Source organism: Protopterus annectens, chromosome 11.part0, assembly GCF_019279795.1.
Source record: "Protopterus annectens isolate FY-2018-M chromosome 11.part0, PAN1.0, whole genome shotgun sequence".
In the NCBI taxonomy this organism is placed as follows: domain Eukaryota; kingdom Metazoa; phylum Chordata; order Ceratodontiformes; family Protopteridae; genus Protopterus; species Protopterus annectens.
This window is the reverse complement of record NC_056745.1, coordinates 495,641,887-495,662,028: the sequence shown is the minus strand read 5'-3', so window position 1 is coordinate 495,662,028 and position 20,142 is coordinate 495,641,887. Positions and strand designations below refer to the sequence as shown.

The 20,142-nt window shown below is 43.2% G+C and overlaps 1 protein-coding gene across 1 annotated transcript in view; it reads left to right on the top strand.

Annotated features, from left to right (window-relative positions):
* Nucleotides 1–20,142, top strand: part of ZFC3H1 (zinc finger C3H1-type containing) — a 3,672,721-nt gene that overhangs the window by 2,697,071 nt on the left and 955,508 nt on the right. Inside the window, exon 22 of the mRNA XM_044087220.1 lies at nucleotides 5,499–5,757. Coding sequence (XP_043943155.1) covers nucleotides 5,499–5,757 — 259 coding nt within the window. The remainder of the gene's footprint in view (nucleotides 1–5,498; nucleotides 5,758–20,142) is intronic.

Sequence of the window (20,142 nt, the reverse complement as noted above, 5' to 3'; positions counted from 1 at the left end):
AGTGGAAATTTCCAAGCTGCTTGAAAAGTGAGTCATCCAGCCCATCCCCCAGACCAGTCTGGATTAGGCATGTATTCCAGATTTTTTTTAGTGCCAAAGAAGACAGGGGACTTAGAACCCATTCTGGATCTTTCGACCTTAAATCTGTCATTTGCCAAGATGAAATTCTGGATGTTCACTCGCCAATCTATCCTACCTTTCCTGCGGGAGAATGAGCGAATGTCTTCGGTAGACCTTCAGGACGCATGCTACCACATCAAAATGGACAGGCGCTCTTGGAGGTTCCTCCACTTCCGGTTGAAGGCCAGTCATTACCAGTTCAGAACGCTACCCTTTGGTCTCACCACACACCCCCCCCCCCCCAGGGTGTTCACCAAAGTGATGGCAGTGGTAGCGGCTCACCTGTGGCTGCAGGTTTTCCAGGTCTTCCAATACCTGGATGATTGGCTCCTTTCTGCTTCCTCCAGGCATAGACTCTGCCAAGCCAGTGATTCCTTTCTCCAGACACCAGTTGGGCATAATCACAAATCTCAACAAATCCCTGTTGAATCCGGTTCATGTTCTGGACTTCAATGGATCTTGGTTGGACACTGTTCAGACCAAGGTTTTTTTTTAACTCCAGACAAACTTCAGTCCCTCAAACACCATGTCTTATGTATCCTTCAAGCTAAATCTTCTACAGTGGAATTGGTCTTACAGGCATTGGGGTCCATGGTGGTCATGATCACCCTCGTGCCCACAGCCTGGCTGCACATGAGGATGCTTCATTGGACTCTTGGGGTCCAGTGGTCTCTTCATTTACAATTGTCCCATCCTGTTTGCCTATCTCAGACATGCAGGGATTCTCTCCTATGGTGGATTTGATCCCCTGATCTTCATCGCGGTCGCCCATTTATTCTTCCTGCCCCACCAACCATGGTGACCACGGAAGCCTCCCTGCTCGGATAAGGGCAGTCCAAGACACTTTGTCTCCCATTGAGACTCGATTGCATATCAACATCCTGGAGATAAAGGCGGTGCTCCTAGCATTACAAGCTCTTCATGCTTATCTTCCTCTAGGGACGATTGCCATCAAGACAGACAATATGTCTGTAGTCTGGTATATCAACAAGCAGAGGGGGAACCAGGTATTATAACCCCCTGTGTTGCAAAGCCATGAGTGTGTGGGAGTGGGCTATCTCCACCAGCAGTTTTTTGTTGGCGACACACATTCTGGGGAGGTCCAAAATCCTAGTGTACAGGCTCAGCAGGTCTATCCTGATCCCTTACTAGTAGTCTGTGAATCCATCAGTAGCGAAACAGATCTTTCTAAAGTGGGGTCCCCTTGCTGTGATCACTTTGCGCCTCCTTCCAAAGCGAAGTGCAGTGAGTTTTTCGCTCTGAGACTCCCACCAGGGGAAGTCCCCATAGATGCTCTGGTTCTTGCTTGGCCCTCCAGTCTTCTGTATGCTTATCCTCCTCTTCCTCTTATCCCAAAATTCCTTCAGAAAGCTCAACGGCTAGGGAGTTCAGTCATCCTCATTGCCCCATTCTGGTCTTCCCAAGTATGGTTCCTTTCCTGAAGTTTCATGTAGTGTGTCCTCCCTGGACATTAGATCCAGCTCTGTATCTGATCTCTCATCCCTTAGGGATTCCTCACCCAGATCTAGTCAGTCTGAAGCTCACCGCTTGGCTGCTCCATTTTCCATGATAATCAGGACTCCTGGGTTATCTTCACCAGTCAAGAAGATATTAGTTGCGGCTCATAAATCTTCTACCAGGAAGGTTTATTGCAGCAAGTGAAAAAGTTTTTCTGTTTGGGCATCTCAGTGTGATTTAGACCCCTTTACTGCCCCAGTTCCAGCTATTCTAGAGTTTGTGGCAGGTATATTTCAACAAGGTGCCAGTTTTTCTACGGTTAAGGTCCAACTGGCAGCTGTATCTAACTTTCATGTAGGAGATAATTTGGCTTCTCTAGCTTCTAAGCTTTGCAAAGCTTTTTTGAAAGGTACTTTTCTACTTAGGCCAGCGATCAAAGACCCAATGCCCCTTTGGGATCTCACGCTAGTTCTTCAAGCTTTAGTTTTTTCCCCTTTTGAAGCTGCAGCTTCAGTGGATGTGCAGTAGACTGCCTTTTTGATTGCTATTACGTTAGCCAAGCGAGTCTTGGAGCTTCAGGCATTATCAGTCAAACCTCCTTATATGGTCTTTCATAAGGTAAGGGTGCCCTTGTGCACTAATCCCTTCTTCCTTCCAAAAGTGGCTTAGGAATCGAACAGTAATCAGGTAATTAATCTCCATGTTTTTTTTTTTTTGAATTTCCAAATAAGAGAAAGTACACTTTACACTTACTGAATGTTCATAAACAGTTACATTTTTGCTTACATAGAACAAAATATTTCCATAGGTCTGTCCAACTCTTTGTCTCCTACTCTAAGCCCCTTTTTAGGGAAACCTGTATCAAAGGTCACCATTGCTAGTTGGATCTCTCAGTGTATAATTCTGGCATATTCAGTGAAGGGATTATCTCCTCCAGGTTACAGTAAGGTGTATTCTACTAGATCTGTGACTACTTCAGCTGCCTTCTAGTCAAGAGTTTCATTGGATGAGATATGCTCTGCAGCTACATGGGCATCTTCGCATGCTTTTATTTCCCACTACAAGTTGGAGCCTATCCAGAAGCAGGGTGTCCTTTGGCTCCGCTGTGCTCCAGAATATCCTTCCATGAGGGCCTTCCAGGAGTTTGGTAGCTGGGAACTCTGTCCTACAAGTTTAAGACCAAATGAAAACAACAACTTCAGATAAAGAAGTTATGTACTCACCATAACATTCCGTCTGAGTTGTTGCTTTTCATTTGTCTTCAGCCATCCCTCCCTTCTTCCACCTGCCTTACATGGACTGTGTGGTCATCTGGCGGGAAAAAGACATGGCCTCCTCTTTGGCATAATTGGCTATTTCGTATGATACTATTATGTGTTATTTTGTAAAGGGGTAAGGCATTGAGTCAGGTTGGGATGCTGTGGTGGGCAGCAAACTCGTTCTGAATGGAAGAAGGATTCAAGAGCATTATGGGTAGGGGAGGAGCTTGGATCAGATGCTGGAGAAATGTGGCCGAGTCTGATCCGTTCTGGAGCCGTGTCCCACAGGTTTGAAGACAAATGAAAAGCAGTAACTCAGATGGAACATTATGGTGAGTACGTAACAACTTTATTCTGCATAATAAGATGGTCTGAGTTCTGACTGGTGGAAAAGTAATGTCCAATCTAGAGCCTGTCAAGGAAGGGTTTTCATGGTTAGGTTTTAAGTTGCAAGAAAAGTTACCAAGATTACTTGTTACCAGGTCATCCTAAGTTAAGCAAACTGCTTGGTCTAATAAAGTATTGAGACGTGACAGTGAGTAAAGGAATTAACATTTTAAAAATACGAATTGGATGAATTGCTAAAAATTCAAGTGTTTTGCATGATGCCCTTCAAGGATGCATCTGCAGTCCTCACATATGGGTTGTCCTGCCTCAGGCAGCCCTTCGGTCGGCCGGATTCCAAAGTCTGGGTCCGGCGTCGGCTGATGTCGCCCTTTCCCTAACGTCAGAGCACCTGGGGTATTAAAGCGTCAGCCGACGCCATCTTCCCCAGTCTTTCTTGCCGCGTGGTGCCCGAAGCAGAAGCAGTTTGCAAGTGCCGGTCGGCCAGCTCCTGTAATTCAGCTACCGAAGACTTCAAAAGCTAAGTACCCCGTTGGGGAATCTTTCTTGCCTCAGCCGATGTCAGATAAAGTTAATAATTGCTTAACTTGTGGGAAACAAATACCTCATAAGGATTTCCACTCTTACTGCCTCCCCTGCCTAGGCCCAGACCACGATGTCTCTGCCTGTTCAGCCTGTGCTTCCTTCAATCGACACACTCTTAGGCGTCGGGCGGAGTTTGCAGAGGAATTTTTTGGGGCTAGTTTCTCCTACAACATGCCGTCGGAGACTCCGACTCCTCATTTAACCAAGAAACAGAAGGACAAGGACCGACACACGTGGACCGCGGTTTCGGCTGAATCCACGGCTAGGCCTACCGCGAGTGTTTCGGTCTCGGCTGAAACCGAGTCCTTGGTACTTCCGAACACCGAACCGCTCAACCAACAACCTCGGCCCCGGAGGCCCCTGAAATGCTCTCTCATAGTGTGAAGGGTCTCCCCGAAGGATAGTTCTTCAGGAGGGGAGGCCGAGGGGATAGATTCCTCTGCATAGATTCCTCTGCATCAGAATCCTCATAGGCCGAAAAAGCCTCCTCCTGGTAGTCCGAGAGAGCAGAGCCGTCAGAGGCCTCCTCTGAGGAATGGGGATCAGAGGGCTCAACCCTGGGCCTTTTGTCTAGAGGAGGTTGAGAGCCCCTGTCCGGATGGGGCTGAGAGCCCCTAATTAAGGAAATAAGGTCCTCTGCTAAACTTAGAATCTGTGAACCTGTAGTGGGTCCCTGAGGAATAACCCTGGAAGGCATAGCTTTTGAGTGTTTAGCAGCTTTAGCCCTGGTGAATGCCTTTATGGACATGGATGCAGGAAGCCTGGCTGCACCACTTGCTGGTTTAGTTTTGTCTAGAGGAATGGTGTCGGTAGTTTCCAAGACACCAGGTTCTGAAGGAAATTCAATAACCGACTCAGCAGGGGCCGAGGTTGTTGGTTGAGCGGTTTCGGTGTTCGGAAGTACCAAGGACTCTGTTTCAGCCGAGACCGAGACACTCGCGGTAGGCCTAGCCGTGGTTTCAGCCGAAACCGCGGTCCGCGTGTGTCGGTCCTTGTCCTTCCGTTTCTTGGTTAAATGAGGAGTCGGAGTCTCCGACGGCATGTTGTAGGAGAAACTAGCCCCAAAAAATTCCTCTGCAAACTCTGCCCGACGCCTAAGAGTGCGTCGATTGAAGGAAGCACAGGCTGAACAGGCCGAGACATCATGGTCTGGGCCTAGGCAGGGGAGGCAGTAAGAGTGGAAATCCTTATGAGGTATTTGTTTCCCACAAGTTAAGCAATTATTAACTTTATCTGACATCGGCTGAGGCAAGAAAGATTCCCCAATGGGGTACTTAGCTTTTGAAGTCTTCGGTAGCTGAATTACAGGAGCTGGCCGACCGGCACTTGCGAACTGCTTCTGCTTCGGGCACCACGCGGCAAGAAAGACTGGGGAAGATGGCGTCGGCTGACGCTTTAATACCCCAGGCGCTCTGACGTCGGGGAAAGGGTGACATCAGCCGCCGCCGGACCCAGACTTTGGAATCCGGCCGACCGAAGGGCTGCCTGAGGCAGGACAACCCATATGTGAGGACTGCAGATGCATACCTATCGGACGTCTACATTTATGGTAGGTACAAAACTGTACTTTCTTTGACATTAATCATTGTTTTGTCCTGATGCAGTGATTGCAATAAAACTGTTTTTGTTGGAACCCAAAGCATGACTTGGGGTACTAGTTTCCTCCAGAGTTCTTAAATTAAATATGAAATTACTGTATTTCTGCTTTTTTTTTTTTCTTTCGTTCTGCAGAACTTGGAAAATGTGTAACTTTATTCTTAATGAAGGTTTTACTCTTAAGGGGTTTATCTTTTATACCAACAGATCCAGTGCAGAATGTTTGGACTCTGCTTTAAATGTTCTAGCGCGAGCACTTGAAAGTAATAAGGAGAATGCTGAACTATGGTGTCACTATCTTGTGCTTTTCTCCAAGAGAGGTAAAAAAGAAGAATTGCAGGAAATGTGTGAGACAGCAGTGGAATATGCTCCTTCTTACCAGACATGGTGGACAGTAAGTACTGAAATGTCTCTTACAGCCAGCCAGTTAACACTTAGGAAAGAATTTTGTTGTATCCCTTTATCTTGTGGGCCTGGTTGAGAAGTGTTATCTGCTTGATCTGTTATGAACCACTTTTAAACCTAGTCTTCGTGCACTTCCCAAAAACTTGGTTTCCAACTGGTCAAGGGTAATGCTTCATGTACTTCATCTCCCCTTGTTTCATGTTTTTTCTTTAGTATTACTCTGTGTCCTGCAACTGGGAACTGCTTCCAGGATGATAATTGTTTGCTTCAGTGGTCTGAGTTGGATGTGTTATGATTTTCTTATTTATTTTGTCTGTTTACTGGGGAAATCTGACTGGGTAATACCCATTTTCAGCAGAGGCCCGGGTAGAAAAGCTGCATTTGCTTACATTGCATTATACTAATTTCCAGTTAAACATAGAGTAGTTGCATTTCTATTTACATTTATACACAAACAGTAGTTACATTTATACATTTTAAGATTTTGCAGAGGTGGGATTTACTAAGGAGAAAGCCTACTTGCAGTTTAGTGGATTGTACAGGCAGCAGTTATGTGCAACGATTTTGTCATTTCAGTGACAGGTTGAGAGTATTCTTTTTAAGGAGGGCATCGTATGGTGAACACAAAGTGTTAACCGTGTGATGAGCATGTGTAGGACCAGGATTGGTTAAAATGTTGTTTAAGCAGTGGTTTAAAACTAGAGTTTGTTGGAGAGTTTAATTTGTTTGGAGATACTGTTCCAGAGCTTAGCAATGTTTTGGGACTAGAGCAAGTCTCCTGCAGCATTATAGGTTCATAGGTTAGTACTAAGCTAATTGCCCTTGCGAGCCATTTTAAGCCTAGCCAATTATCCCTTGTGAGACTCAAACACTGCACCTTGTGTTTGTAAGGCAAACACCTTAACCATTAGGCCACCCTCTTGTTTGTAAGTAATAAGAATTTGTTACGAGAACGGAAGACCCTTGCTGGACAGTAGCGCAGTAATAAGTTTTGCAGTGCAGGGCATTTTTCTAGATGATGAATGAGTTTGTGTGCTTTAGTTAGTTGTGAACATGTTAGATAGTTTTGTAGTTCAAGCCAGTTGAATTTCTTTAAGCTATGGCAGTGGTGGGTTTGATGAGGGAGACTGATGTGGCAAATTTAGCTATTTTATTGTAGCAGGAGGCAAGTTTCTTTCTTTGAGTTATATTTGTTTGTTAGGATAGTAATGGTGTATAAGAGAGTTGACAATAAGGAGGTGGTGGCTAGAGTTTTTCTTGCAGTATCTGTAAGGAATCCAGTGATCTTATAAAGGGATCCTAGATGTTCTTCATCTCACATTGCTGCAGTCCTTACACTTGGGTAGTCCGCTGTCCTCGGTCGGCCCGAATATCAAAGTATAAGGCTGACGTCGGTCAAGGCGCATTAGACTGACATCAGGACGTCAGGGTACAAATGCGCATGACCGACGTCATATCCTCAGTCTTTTTTGCCGCATGGTCCGATGCAGAAGCAGCGTTGCAAGTGCCGTTCGGCGTTCTGAAATTTTTCGAATTCGGAGTTTCAGACCAAGTCAAAGTTGGCTAAGTACCCCGTTGGGGAATATTTTAGTTTTTTCTTGCCTCAGTGGTTTACCGGATGTCAGAAAAAGTGAATAACTGTATTTCTTGTGGGAAACAGATACCGCATAGAGATTATCATACTTTGTGTATTCCTTGTTTAGGGCCTGAGCACGACGTTGTTGGGTGTCGCTTTTGTGCTAGATTCAATAAGCGCACTATTAAGAGAAGGTTAGATTGTGCCAGGTTAGTCTTCGGGAAGCGGTGTAATTATAACATGCCGTCGGATGCTCCGACGTCCGCTTCTTCGAAGAAGCGCAAGGATAAAGCAGCTAAGCCCAGGCAAGAAGAGTCGTCCGTACCGGACGCCGGTTCTTTAGAGGTGTCGGTGGAGCCGGTGGTTCTGCCGGAGGTTTCTCTGGAGTCCCAGGGGGAGACTTTGTTATTGCAGGATGTGGCCTCTCAGGAGGCAGGTCAGGCTGAAGGGGCTTTTCAGGTTTCTGTACTCCCCTCCCTTCCTAGGGTGGTTAGGCCCTCTCCTTCTGTTTCCAAGGCTTCTCCCAGAGGCAGGCCAGGTTTAGCTTCAGTTGGTGTCACTCCTACTTCTTCAGGATCTGTGCCCAAGAAGCATATGCTTAAAATGGCAGAAGATTTAATTACTTTGATTAGAGGTTCTTTGCCCCCTCCTGATAAGAGACCTCGGGTAGAGCCTGAGTTGGGGAGTTTTGAGCAGGCTTCGGATGTTTCAGAGTCTTCGGCTGAAGACTTGCAGGAGTATTCTCCTTATTCTGATTCTGATGTGGATGATTCTACACATTCTGCTTCTCCTCCTGAGGATTTTTCTTTTTCAGAGACTCTTCATTCCATGAGGGAGCATTTTAAGTGGGAAGGTCAGGACTTCTCTGATTCCAGGAAAAGGCTTAGGGAATTTTTGTTTTTACCCCAGCATAGGCCCTTGGCTATACCTCCTGTTCTGGATGTTGTGGAAGATGTGTTTGCAGAGGCTTCTCTTAATCCTGATTCTTTGCCTCCTGCTCCTGTTAAACCGGATAGGTATTACAGGGTGCCTGAAGCTCATAAGTATCTTTTTAAGAGTCCTAGGGCGGACCCAGAAACTGTTAGTCAAGGGCCTAAGGGTGTTCAGGCTTCTGTTGTTAAAAATCCGGTTCCTCCAGATAAAGAGGCCAGGGCTTTGGATAGATGGGGAAAGAAAGTCTATACTTCTTCCACCCTAGCTATGAGGGCTTTGAATTGCCAGTTTCACATGTTGAAATACCAAAACTATCTACTTTCTCAATTAAAGTCTAAGGTAGATGCTCTGGCGGAAGGTATTGAGTGTAAAGAGTTACAAGATTTAGTACATGTTTCTGAACAAGTGGGTAAGCATTCTTTGCAATGTGGTTTTGATGCTGTACAGGCCTCGTCTAGGGTGGCTGCCACTGGGTCAGTTCTTCGCAGGCACGCCTGGCTGAGGGATCAGAATTTATCTGACCATGTTAAGACAAGGATTTTAGATGCTCCTTTACAATCTGATGTGTTGTTTGGTTCACCTGTTGAGGCAGTCTTAAAGAAAATGGAAGACAAGGCTAAGTCTATGCAGACTGTTAAAGATTTTTTGCAGGTTCAGCCTCCGAAGTTTAGTAGAAATTGGCCTACCAAGGGGTGGACGTATCCTTCTTATGATTCCCAGTCTAGGGGTAGATCTAGACGTGGTAGGGGCAGAGCTCAGGGCTCTTTCAGGCCTAGAATAGGGAGTTCACCTGCACAGTCTTCGGGTGAGGGCAGGGGTCAGTCCTTTCGTAAACAGACCCAATGACCTACCTTTTCAGCTGCCAGGGCCTTCTCGTCTGGCAGCACCTTTGGGAGGAAGGTTGGCACTTTTCAAGGAAAATTGGAGTTTAATTACCCAAGACAGATGGGTATTGGATATCATTCACCAAGGTTACAGGTTTTATTTCCATACCTTGCCTCCTTTCAAAGGCATGCCAGACGTTCCTCCTCAGCAAAGAATAGAGGCTCACAAACAAATTTCTCTGCTACTTCAAATAGGAGCCATACAGCCGGTCCCTATGCCGGAAGTGGGCCTAGGATTTTATTCTCGCCTGTTCCTAGTACCAAAGAAGGGGAACACGTGGAGACCAATTTTGGATTTATCTATCCTCAACACTTATCTGGACATTCCCAAGTTCAAAATGTTGACGTTACAACAGCTTTTACCTCTGCTGGGCAAAGATCATTGGATGGTAACTTTGGATCTCAAGGAGGCTTACCTTCATGTTCCTATCAGACTGAGTTGCGGGAAGTATCTGCGTTTTCGGGCTGGGACTTCTCATTATCAGTTCTCTGCATTGCCCTTTGGCTTATCTACTGCGCCCAGAGTGTTCACCAAAGTTCTGGCTCCAGTGATAGCTTTCTTCAGGCTAAAAGGAATACAGATCTATCCTTATTTGGACGATTGCCTGATTCTGGCTCAAGGGAGGGACGAGCTTCTTCATCATTTGGAATATGTGATAGCAGTGCTAAGATGCCTGGGGTATTCTGTGAACGAAATAAAGTCCAGTCTAGTACCCTCTCAGGACATGTGCTTTCTGGGTGTAAGACTGAATACAGCATCCCAGATGGCCTTTTTGACCTCGGACAACAAAAGAATCTCTCCCTTTACTTTCATCAATTGTCTCATCAGTCCAGGATTACTGCAAGGACAGTCCTTCAAGCCTTGGGGTTCATGGCATCTTGTATTCTGGTGCTTCCCAATGCCAAACAGCATATGAGGAAGCTACAATGGTATCTCAAAAATGTATGGACACAGCACTGCCAGGATCTGGACACTGTCATTCAGATAATACCTTGCATTCAAAAGGAATTTTTGTGGTGGGCTCAGGAATGTCACCTAAACAAGGGACACTCTGTGACCCGGCCAGAGGTGAGTCAGATTCTAACGACAGATGCCTCAGACAAAGCTTGGGGAGCTCATCTAAATGGATAGTGGATACAAGACAAGTGGCCTGCCAGACTACAACATCTACATATCAACTTGAAGGAGATGTTAGCAGTCCAGTTTGCATTAATAGCTTTCAAGGATTTACTTCTTCCAGGGCAGGTGTTGATTCTAACAGACAACACAACTGTCATGTGGTACATCAACAAGCAAGGGGGAACACATTCTTATCCTCTATGCAGGCAAGCAATGATTTTGTGGGAGACTGCTCTCAGTTTACAGCTAAATCTTCAGGCAAGGTTTCTGCCGGAGCACAGAACTCCTTAGCAGATGTGTTGAGCAGGCAATTATGGATCCCCACGAGTGGAAATTGGATCCTCATGTATTTCAGAAATTGACTGTCATGGGGAACTCCAGACATAGATCTGTTCGCTTCTCCACTAAACCACCAGCTGCCAAAGTTTTGCACGAAAAGGTTTCATCCCACAGCTTGGAAAGTGGATGCTCTTTCTTTCAATTGGAGCAATCTTCATGTGTATGCCTTTCCACCTCTGCCTCTCCTCCCAAAGGTACTTCTAAAGGTCAGACAGGACAAGCCAAAGATGATTTTAATAGCTCCAGATTGGCCTCGACAGCACTGGTACCCATTACTGAAAAGTCTGGTACGGGAACCTCCATGGCCTTTGCCTTCGATTCCACACCTGTTGTCTCAGGAGAACAGTCATTTACTCAATGTCAAGCTTCACTCTCTTCACCTAACAGCCTGGCATATTCTGTTTTGAACCATAGAGGGTCTCAACTTCCACAGCAAGTTTTGAATGTTATTTTGGAAGCTAGAAGGCCTAGTACAAGGAAAGTGTACGCAGATAAATGGAAGAGATTTTTATTTTGGAGTGCAGCAAAGGATTTTGATGTTACTGAGCCTAATTTAAGTGTGGCTCTTCAATATCTTACTGAGTTACTGGACAAAGGTTTGTCCTTCTCTTCTATTAAGGTTCATGCTGCAGCAATTTCGGCTCACTATGACTGTGACCCACCATTGTTTTCTCATCCTTTGTTCAAGCAATTTCTTAGAGGGGCAAAGAATATAAGACCCCCACGTAGAGCTCCTACTCCTGCTTGGGATCTCAATTTTGTGTTGGAGAAACTCACTCTACAACCTTTTGAGCCTGCAGCTACTACCGAGTTGAAATATTTATCATGGAAGACTGCTTTTTTGTTGGCCATTACCTCTGCAAGAAGGGTTTCTGAATTGCAGGCCCTTATGGCGGTGGAGCCTTTCTTAATTTTCCATAAGGATAGGGTATCTTTGCGTACTAATCCTTCCTTTATGCCTAAAGTGGTTTCTAGTGTGGCTTTAAACCAAACTATTCATTTGCCTACTTTTTATGCAAATCCCCAAAATAAAGGGGAAAAGATTTTGCACACTTTAGATGTACACAGGCAGTTGCGATATTATTTGAGCAGAACTAAAGGGTTCAGGCAGTCTCAGCAGTTATTTGTTTCTTTTGCTTTGAGTTCTCAGGGCAAGCCTGTGTCAAAACAAACTATTTCTAAGTGGATTGGGTTTTGCATTGCTTTCTGTTATTCCCATCATGGCAAGGAAATTCCAGCTGGGATTAGGCCTCATTCCACTAGGGCTACTGCCACTTGACAGCTTTTAAGGGGGCAACTAAAGATATTTTGGAGGCAGCTACTTGGAGTTCAGTGCATACTTTCTCTAAGCATTATCACCTTCCACTTTACTCTAAATCTAGGGCTGGTTTTGCCACTGCTATTTTACAGGGCATTTTGGCAGCTCCTGCTTCTTTATAGTTTTGCCATCCTCCCTTACCTCTGCTTTGGGATTCTACCCAAGTGTAAGGACTGCAGCAATGTGAGATGAAGAACATAGTACAGTTTTGTACCTACCATAAATGTAGATGTTCAAAGATCCACATTGCTGCAGTCCAATTTACCCTCCCTCCTTCCCCTCTGTAGTTAGAGGTGGTTGTGTGGGTTGGGTTGTAAATATTGTGTATATTGTATATATTGTACATATTGTTAGTGCAAGGGTGGTTGGTTGGTGGTTTGCTGTCTTTTGGTTTTGACCTTTCTTTTTAGGGTCTTCTGACATCTGGGGCAAGAAAAGACTGAGGATATGACGTCGGTCATGCGCATTTGTACCCTGACGTCCTGATGTCAGTCTAATGCGCCTTGACCGACGTCAGCCTTATACTTTGATATCCGGGCCGACCGAGGACAGCGGACTACCCAAGTGTAAGGACTGCAGCAATGTGGATCTTCGAACATCTACATTTATGGTAGGTACAAAACTGTACCTTTCTGTTGTGTATATTTAATGGGGTGCATTATATGCTGGTCATATTTGAGATTGCCATCTATTATAATACTTAGAAGTTTACTGTGAGTTACGGTTTCAATGACATTATTATTTGCTGACTATGGTAAAAGATTGCTTTTGATTTTGACAACTTTTTGAGGTAAAAAGCATTAACTTTGTTTTCTTGGGCTTGAGCCAGGAGATTTGATTCTTTGAGCCAGGTTTCTACAGAGGAGAACGATTTTTGGGTAATGTTCCATATTTCAGGTTGCAGTTTCTATTGTTTGTTTACTGATGATAATGATGTATAATGTTTGATGCAGGTTAGGTAGGTCCCAGGAACATTTCACCAGGACCTAAATAGCTGCATAGAAAAATCTCCATATGTCCTAAATATAGTGGTATATCTGTAGTAAATGTCTCTGGTGGAACTCCTGTATTAATATGCAGAATAACAAAAGAAAATAATGAAAAGTCATAAGAAATCCACCCCACCCCCAACACACACCCCAAGACCATACTGAAACACAACAACAAGGCATTTAAGAGCACTATTAGAAAATGTAAAGCAAAGTATAAACTTAAGGCCACTATAGACACCAAAGGAAGCTGCAAATCTTTTTTAGTTCTTAAAGGAAATTAAGGAGTAATGTGCAATAGAGCAATGATCTCATCTATAAAATCACGTCTCAATCCCAATGATATAGCTACAGAGAGACAGTACAGACAAGAAACTAGAGTTATAAAGACATGAGTCTGGAGCATTTCTCCCTGGGCCTCTGCTGAAAATTGGCTCATTCCAAGTCAGACTTTCCTGGTGAACAAATGTTAAATAAATTAAATATATATAGCTAATATGCTGGCAGACAAATTTAGTGTCACCTTTATCTCTCCCACACATGTTGTCACCCCCTTATCCACAAAAGTGTATTTTCTTCTGAAATCACTTTGGAATATGGATTAAAATGTCAAAGGCTAAAAATTGCACTTCTGTGTGACTCGGTAACATACCAGGCTGCAGTCTCTTCAATGCCAAGAATGCACCGTCTGTGCTTCTACTTATACTTTTCAGCATCAGCCTATACACAGGATTTTGTGTCTGATGCCTTGGAACAGCTACTGTGACTCCTATACAAAGGTGGCCTCTCAGTTGACCACAGAAATTACAGGCCCATCAGCTTTATCTGCAAAGCCATAAAATGTATCATAACTGACCCCAGTTATTCAGACATGGGCAACTTAAGCGTGACCTAGACCCTATACAGTTTGGTTTTGTAAAGTGCAGGTCCTGACTTCTGAACTTGGTATACTACTTTAAATAGGGGCTGTGACACTGTGCAATTCCTATCTTGACCTATCTAAGGCCTTTAACACTATCCTGCATGCTGGTGTTATTGACAAATTAGACAAAATTAAGATAACCCCTTTGATTGTCTTCTGGATTGTAAGGTTTAGTTCAGCAGATCCTAAACTGTAAACATTGCTGGTACCCTATCTGAATGTAAAATTCTGAGTAATGGGGTGTCATAGGGATCTGTACTAGCCTCTCTCCAGTTTGGCATTCATTTTGTAGACATCTAAGTCAGTATCCCACAAGTCTGGTTGATCATATTTGTTGATGACTGCAAGCCCTGAGCACACGTTATTCATTTATGCATGATACACCGCTCCATCAAGGGCTATGTAAGATGCGCATACATGATGTACTAAAAACGGTCTAAATTAAAAAAGTGCAGTAAAAAAGCTGCTCCTACCTCATATTTTATGTGGTACTCCTCTTTGGACTGGTGCATTCATAGGAGACTTGGTTGGGTACTTATGTGGACAATCTGTATCTCTCTCATATTCAGTCATGTTTCTACCATAGCCAGGAAGTCCTCCTTTCTGGCCCAGTTAATTTCAAGGGGGATATTTTCCAGATCTGATGAAACCATCTTACCACTGTACTCTTCACTTGTTTGCATCCGTTATTGGAAACCGTGCCCATTTTCATATATACAAATCTATGCATATGTCTTATATGAAAAGACTCACCATTTTCTAATATACCAGTGGATTAGCACAAAACTCTTTGTAACTTAGTGGCATACTGGCTACTCCGAGGTGACCTTTGCCTTGCTTTTTGAGCCATGAACAATGTAGTCCTTTTTGATCTATTTCTTTGCAAATCCAGTGTCTTTACAAACACATGCACTAGGGCACTAAGCATACACCGGTAAATAAACAAGAGACTCTAGAGGGATAGAACTGAATTCTGTGCATTTCTAGCCTAGGAGTAAGTTGGTCAGTCAAAATACTATGTCTAACTTTGAGGCTAGCATTGACTATTAGATGGGTGGACCCAGATTTACAGCAGAGTTATGTATGGCTGTGTTCTGTTTTGGAGGTTGCAAATTCTAATTTGCTCCAGATTCCAAATGTTGCCAACAGAAAACTGTTGACGTTTTCTACAATAAAGTAAACTTTATACAATAATTCTTTTGAATTGCCACATTTACTCTTTTTCAAGGCATGAAAATTGGAGACAGCTCTTCTGACATAATTTCTCTGAAACAAAGCAGTATTAAATAGCATTGGCACAGCTATTTATTTTTTGTGGGGGGGGGGGGTGGAGTCCCCCTCTAATGTCCAGTTCAGTGGGCACTAATTAATGTAGTCAACTCTGAGGATGATGCTCCTTGTGGAAGAAATTTCCCTTGTGCAATGTAACCTTGCTTATCACACAAATTTGGGACTTGTTTATTTGCACAGCTTTCCCTCAGTGTAGGCAGTGTCCTGCTCCTAATGCTTCTTCCCAAAAGCAGGAAAAGAATTACATCAGTACCTCAACAATGAGTGCTGTTCTTGCTAATCTTTACTGACTTACTGCTCAGTGGTTATTGCTATTGTGACATTCCAGTAATCTCGTGAAACATAACTGCTATGTCTTTTGTCCCTCCATGGTTCTCAGGGATGACGATAGTTTCAAGGATCAGGAACTTGATTTCAGATCCTGCTGACACCATTTCATTCAGTTTAACTTGCTGGTTGAAGTCTTCCAACCCATTGTGTTTCGGGATGTGTGACAGAGGCATTGTCATGTCCTATATTTGTTCTGAAGAAGTGAGTTATTCATGAAAGTGCTACCATTTGTTTGTTTATTTTAATAAAGTGTTTTACAGCTGTGTTGGTTTGGAAGTTCATTTTTTATATTGTCGTGTTCACTGTTGCAGACCTTCAGTCTTTTCTGGTTGCTGTTGTGAATTTTTTAGTGGGTTCATGGACCCTGTCTGTACTACTAGTGGAAGATTTATTTACTGTTGATTATTACATAAGGAGGGGGTGTCTTTGTGGAGATCATACAACATATTGTCTGTCATGTCTACTTTTAAGACCATTGCAGGTGGCTAGATTTCTGCCAGGCCTTGCTTTGCCCCTGACATCTTCTCAGACTCAGTCTTGCAAGACTGAGTATCCATAAAAGGCACAGATAAGCTTATCTCTGGAGCAAGGTTAAGATACCAAACTGGCAATATCCTTCTGATACCTCTTTAAAGAGTAGCTAGACTGGGACAGCGTTATTCCTTAGTGTTCCCCAGAGCATAATCCCTCATTCATTGCAATTCTTCTGCACATATATAGCCAGCAACATGTTGGTCATTGAGGACCCAGTACTCCCTCATATGAAAATTATGTAAAGTCGTAGAAAAAGAGACCTTTCTTTGGGTCATTCTGCTTCTTACCCACTGTTTGTTAGCCTTTATCCAGAGTCTAATGTAGCAATCCCAAAATAGTCTGACATTATTTGTCCTTCAGAAAACAGGTTATATTATATCACAGAGTTGAAAAGCTGCTGTTATAGCGTGTTGGTCATTTCTTGAACCTTGCTAGCTGTTACAGTGCTGAAATGCCTGTTACCTTTGAATCATCATCCATGCTTACTGTTTTCCTAGACTTTAGAAGCTGTTAAATGGATCATGTAGTTAATAAGATACAGAGCCAGCAAGAATATTGTAGTTTCTAGTCTGCTGAATAGTGTAGGGATTGAAACTTGGTAATGGTTAAAATGTCCTGGACTTGAATAGCAACCCCAGCACTGAAAGAGCTGACTGAGGGTGGGAGGAGAATGAGGTGCCATTGCCTACTTGCTTCTGTTAGGGTGGGAATGGAGGGGCATGTATGTGTACTGAATGCTTATTCCAGTCAGTCTCCTCAGTAGAGATTGAAAAAACAATGGAGACATTTGGGGTGAAGAGTGTGCGGACTTAGACCAGTCACTGAAGTGAGAGTCAGTCCATTGTATTTCCTGTTTCACTCCCACACCTTGTAGTATCACTGGCATATACAGAGAAAAATGTTAAAGCAGTGTAAAAATCACATTACTACAAGCAGAAGACTGCACTGGTCATGGTACACTTGATCCTCTCCCTTTTAAGGGAAGGTTTGGGCCATAGGACTGTCCAGCGAGTCCCTAACATCTGTGCAGCTGATCACATTAGACACATGCCGTCTCCCTTGCTAGCTGTTCTTCCCTCAAAACAATTAAGAAACACAAAGAAGCTGTTGTAGTAGAGTAAAGCAAAGATGTCAGCATTTACTGCAGGTTTACAGTAGAATATATTTCTCATAAGAACCAAATTAACAAAAGAAAGGTTTACAATTCTAATTCCTGATTACTGTCAAAGTTTTATTTCAAGGTTTACTTTGAAAGAAGCGTAATGAGACTTGTAATGAATTTGCTCTGTCTTGGCAATAGCAGCTGATCGTGAAGTATGTCAAAAAAAAAATGCCTCAGTCATGTTGATATGGGGGGATCTCAAGATGTTGGTGGGTACTGTAAGTAGCTAAAAAGAAAGCCTTTGGCTAAGAACCATTAAAAGCAGAAGCCTACAAAACTGCTATAAGTTGTTAATAAAAACTAATAGCTGAAGTTTGCTTGACATCCAGAAGGCAACACAAATATAAAAAAGTGAAGTAAAAAAGAGAACTGTCAAAACTCAAGAGGACAAAAAACATTGTGGAACAGAAATGAGAAAAGCAGGTGAAGGAGAAAATTTCTCTGTTACCATAGAGTGCATGTGTGTGTATAATATAAATATATATATATATATATATATATATATATATATATATATATATATATATATAGAGAGAGAGAGAGACACACACACACACACACACACACACACACACAAACCACATATATGTAAAACACAAGGCTTCAGGAAATAAAAGATGGTTTCACCAGGTATTCAGAGAAAATAACTGGTATGCAAACTACTGAAATGGAGAGGAAATAAAATGGTGGAACAGAAATTAAAGAAAGAACAAATGCCACAGAAACTGGCTGAACTCAAGGATAGGTCACACAGAAAGCTTGAGGTTTACAGCAGTACCAGAACAAATTGAAGGGAAGGACTCTAACTTCATGACCGCTTGTATGCACTTGATTTTGCTTTTGAATATTTACGCTAACTCAGCGTTTCTGTGCACGCTACTTGTAGCGTAGGTTGTCCGAAGTACTTGGTGTTTGAAGCGGACTATACCCACCACAGCCCCTTATTCAGCCTTGTAATTGTTTTTCACTGTGCTCTCACTCTGAACGCCACTGTGACCTGAGCATTTGTTGTATCGCGAATTGCATCGCATGTCTTATTTTATATTTCATGTATCTGCAGCGCATATTCCCTGGTATTGATGTCTACTTACAGCACATATCTAACTTGATTTGTTTCCGTGTGCTCTCACCTTGTGATATGTTGTTATGTATAAGAGTAACAGCTAATATCTCATGAGCAGCGAACATTAACAACATCAAGACAAGGCTCCTATAGATCGTTGTTGGTAGATATATTTTGACTCCCATGTAGTTCGGACGACTGAGCCTTCTCTGATAATCCATGCTGCATAATTAGCGTGGTCCACGTGCAACGGAGCCTGCTACCTGCTCCACCCTAACTAGCTTTGCTTTTAAGGGCTCCTATTCCAATGTGTATGGCATATTTTGCTACCTACACTATATCTTAACCTTGTTTGTTTAATCTAATACCACTGCATGTATATTGTGTATTTAATCCCTTAGCTGGTATACATCGTGTTTCACGAAACTCTATATTGTATTGCTCGGTTGCATAAAACAGCTCTCACCTGTATCTATTCACCCTGCAACTGAGACCTACTAGAGTAGTCGCTACGTTTACAACGGCTAACAGCATTTACCTAACCTGGTTTAGCTAGGCTCTTAGCCCACAATGAATATCACGACAGTAATCCCATAGCCTGTAATCAGACTTTGCATTACTGAGCGCTACTCCTTAGCGCACAGCTGTCTGGAACAGCTCTCCCCTGTGTACCAATATTCCTTTTTTTTTTTTCAAAGTCTACCTAGTAAAGTTCAATATTATAGTCTAGCTATGTTTCTTGTAACAGTTCCTTTTTTTTAACATATGCAATCATTTTTTCAAAGAGAACTGCTGGGTGTAGATTAATTATGCTTGTTATATATATTTACCTCCTGTTGTAGAGTGCTTTATATTATTTTGTTAGAACCATACATTACTGTTGCTTAAAGTGTTTAATGCTGAGCGTGACTCGCTAATTGTGCTTGCAACATACATTTTCTCCTGTTGTTGACTGATTTATAGTAGTCTGATATAACCATAAAGTACTGTTGTTTAAGGTGTTCTTGAAGTTAAACTGTGTTTTAACAACTCTTTCTGTACACTCATTATTGAATTTCTAAGCCTCCTATCTTCTCTTTCTCTCTCCTTATATCACCAGCATTGTGCTCCAGTTTGTCCCTGCAACAGCTACCTGCATTGTCCCTTTTAGGAAGTCTCTGAACATTAGGGCTACTAAGTGAAACCACCTAGCATCTCCCTGAAAACTTTGACCTCTGTAAAGACATTGAACAGTATGTATTGACAGCTAATCTGAATGGTTACATATTAAGCAACTGCTTCTAACCAGGATTGTATGTTTAGTAGTCCTAGCATACTATTCAGGCAGGCTAGCCAGCAGCCTACCCTCCCTTTACAGATTCAACCTTTTCCCCTACTATTCTAACCCCCTTACTTTACCTATTCCTTCTCTTTTGTGCTTAAGTCCCCCATACCCTCCTAGACAAGTCCATTGCTATACTATAACTGGCCACCAGGTGGCGCCTCGTGAACTAACTTTCTATTAAGACAGCTTTCTGAATTACAATTGTCTACCCCTCATTGTAACCGTTCACACTTACTAACTTCTGCCCTGTATTCCCCACATCTTTTCTGCAAGCTTTCTGTAACCTGACCCCTAGTCACGCTGCTCTTAGTCCCCTGATACCCTTAACACCTCTTCTTCTCTCCCCAAGAAAGCCTGCCTTCAGTGCCCTCTACCCTTGCATCCTGCCTCTCTTCCCCCACACCTTTGAATCAACTTTACTCCCACCATCAGACTTACCTGTTGGTTAGCTCTCTCTTTACTGATTGTCTCCCTCCACATTTTACTCCTTTGTCTCTTCCCACTCCGTTCGCCCTGCGGGCTCACTCCGCTCCCCTACCCTACCCCCAATTCCCACCCACCCCCACTGCATCTAGCTTTATAGCCTGACA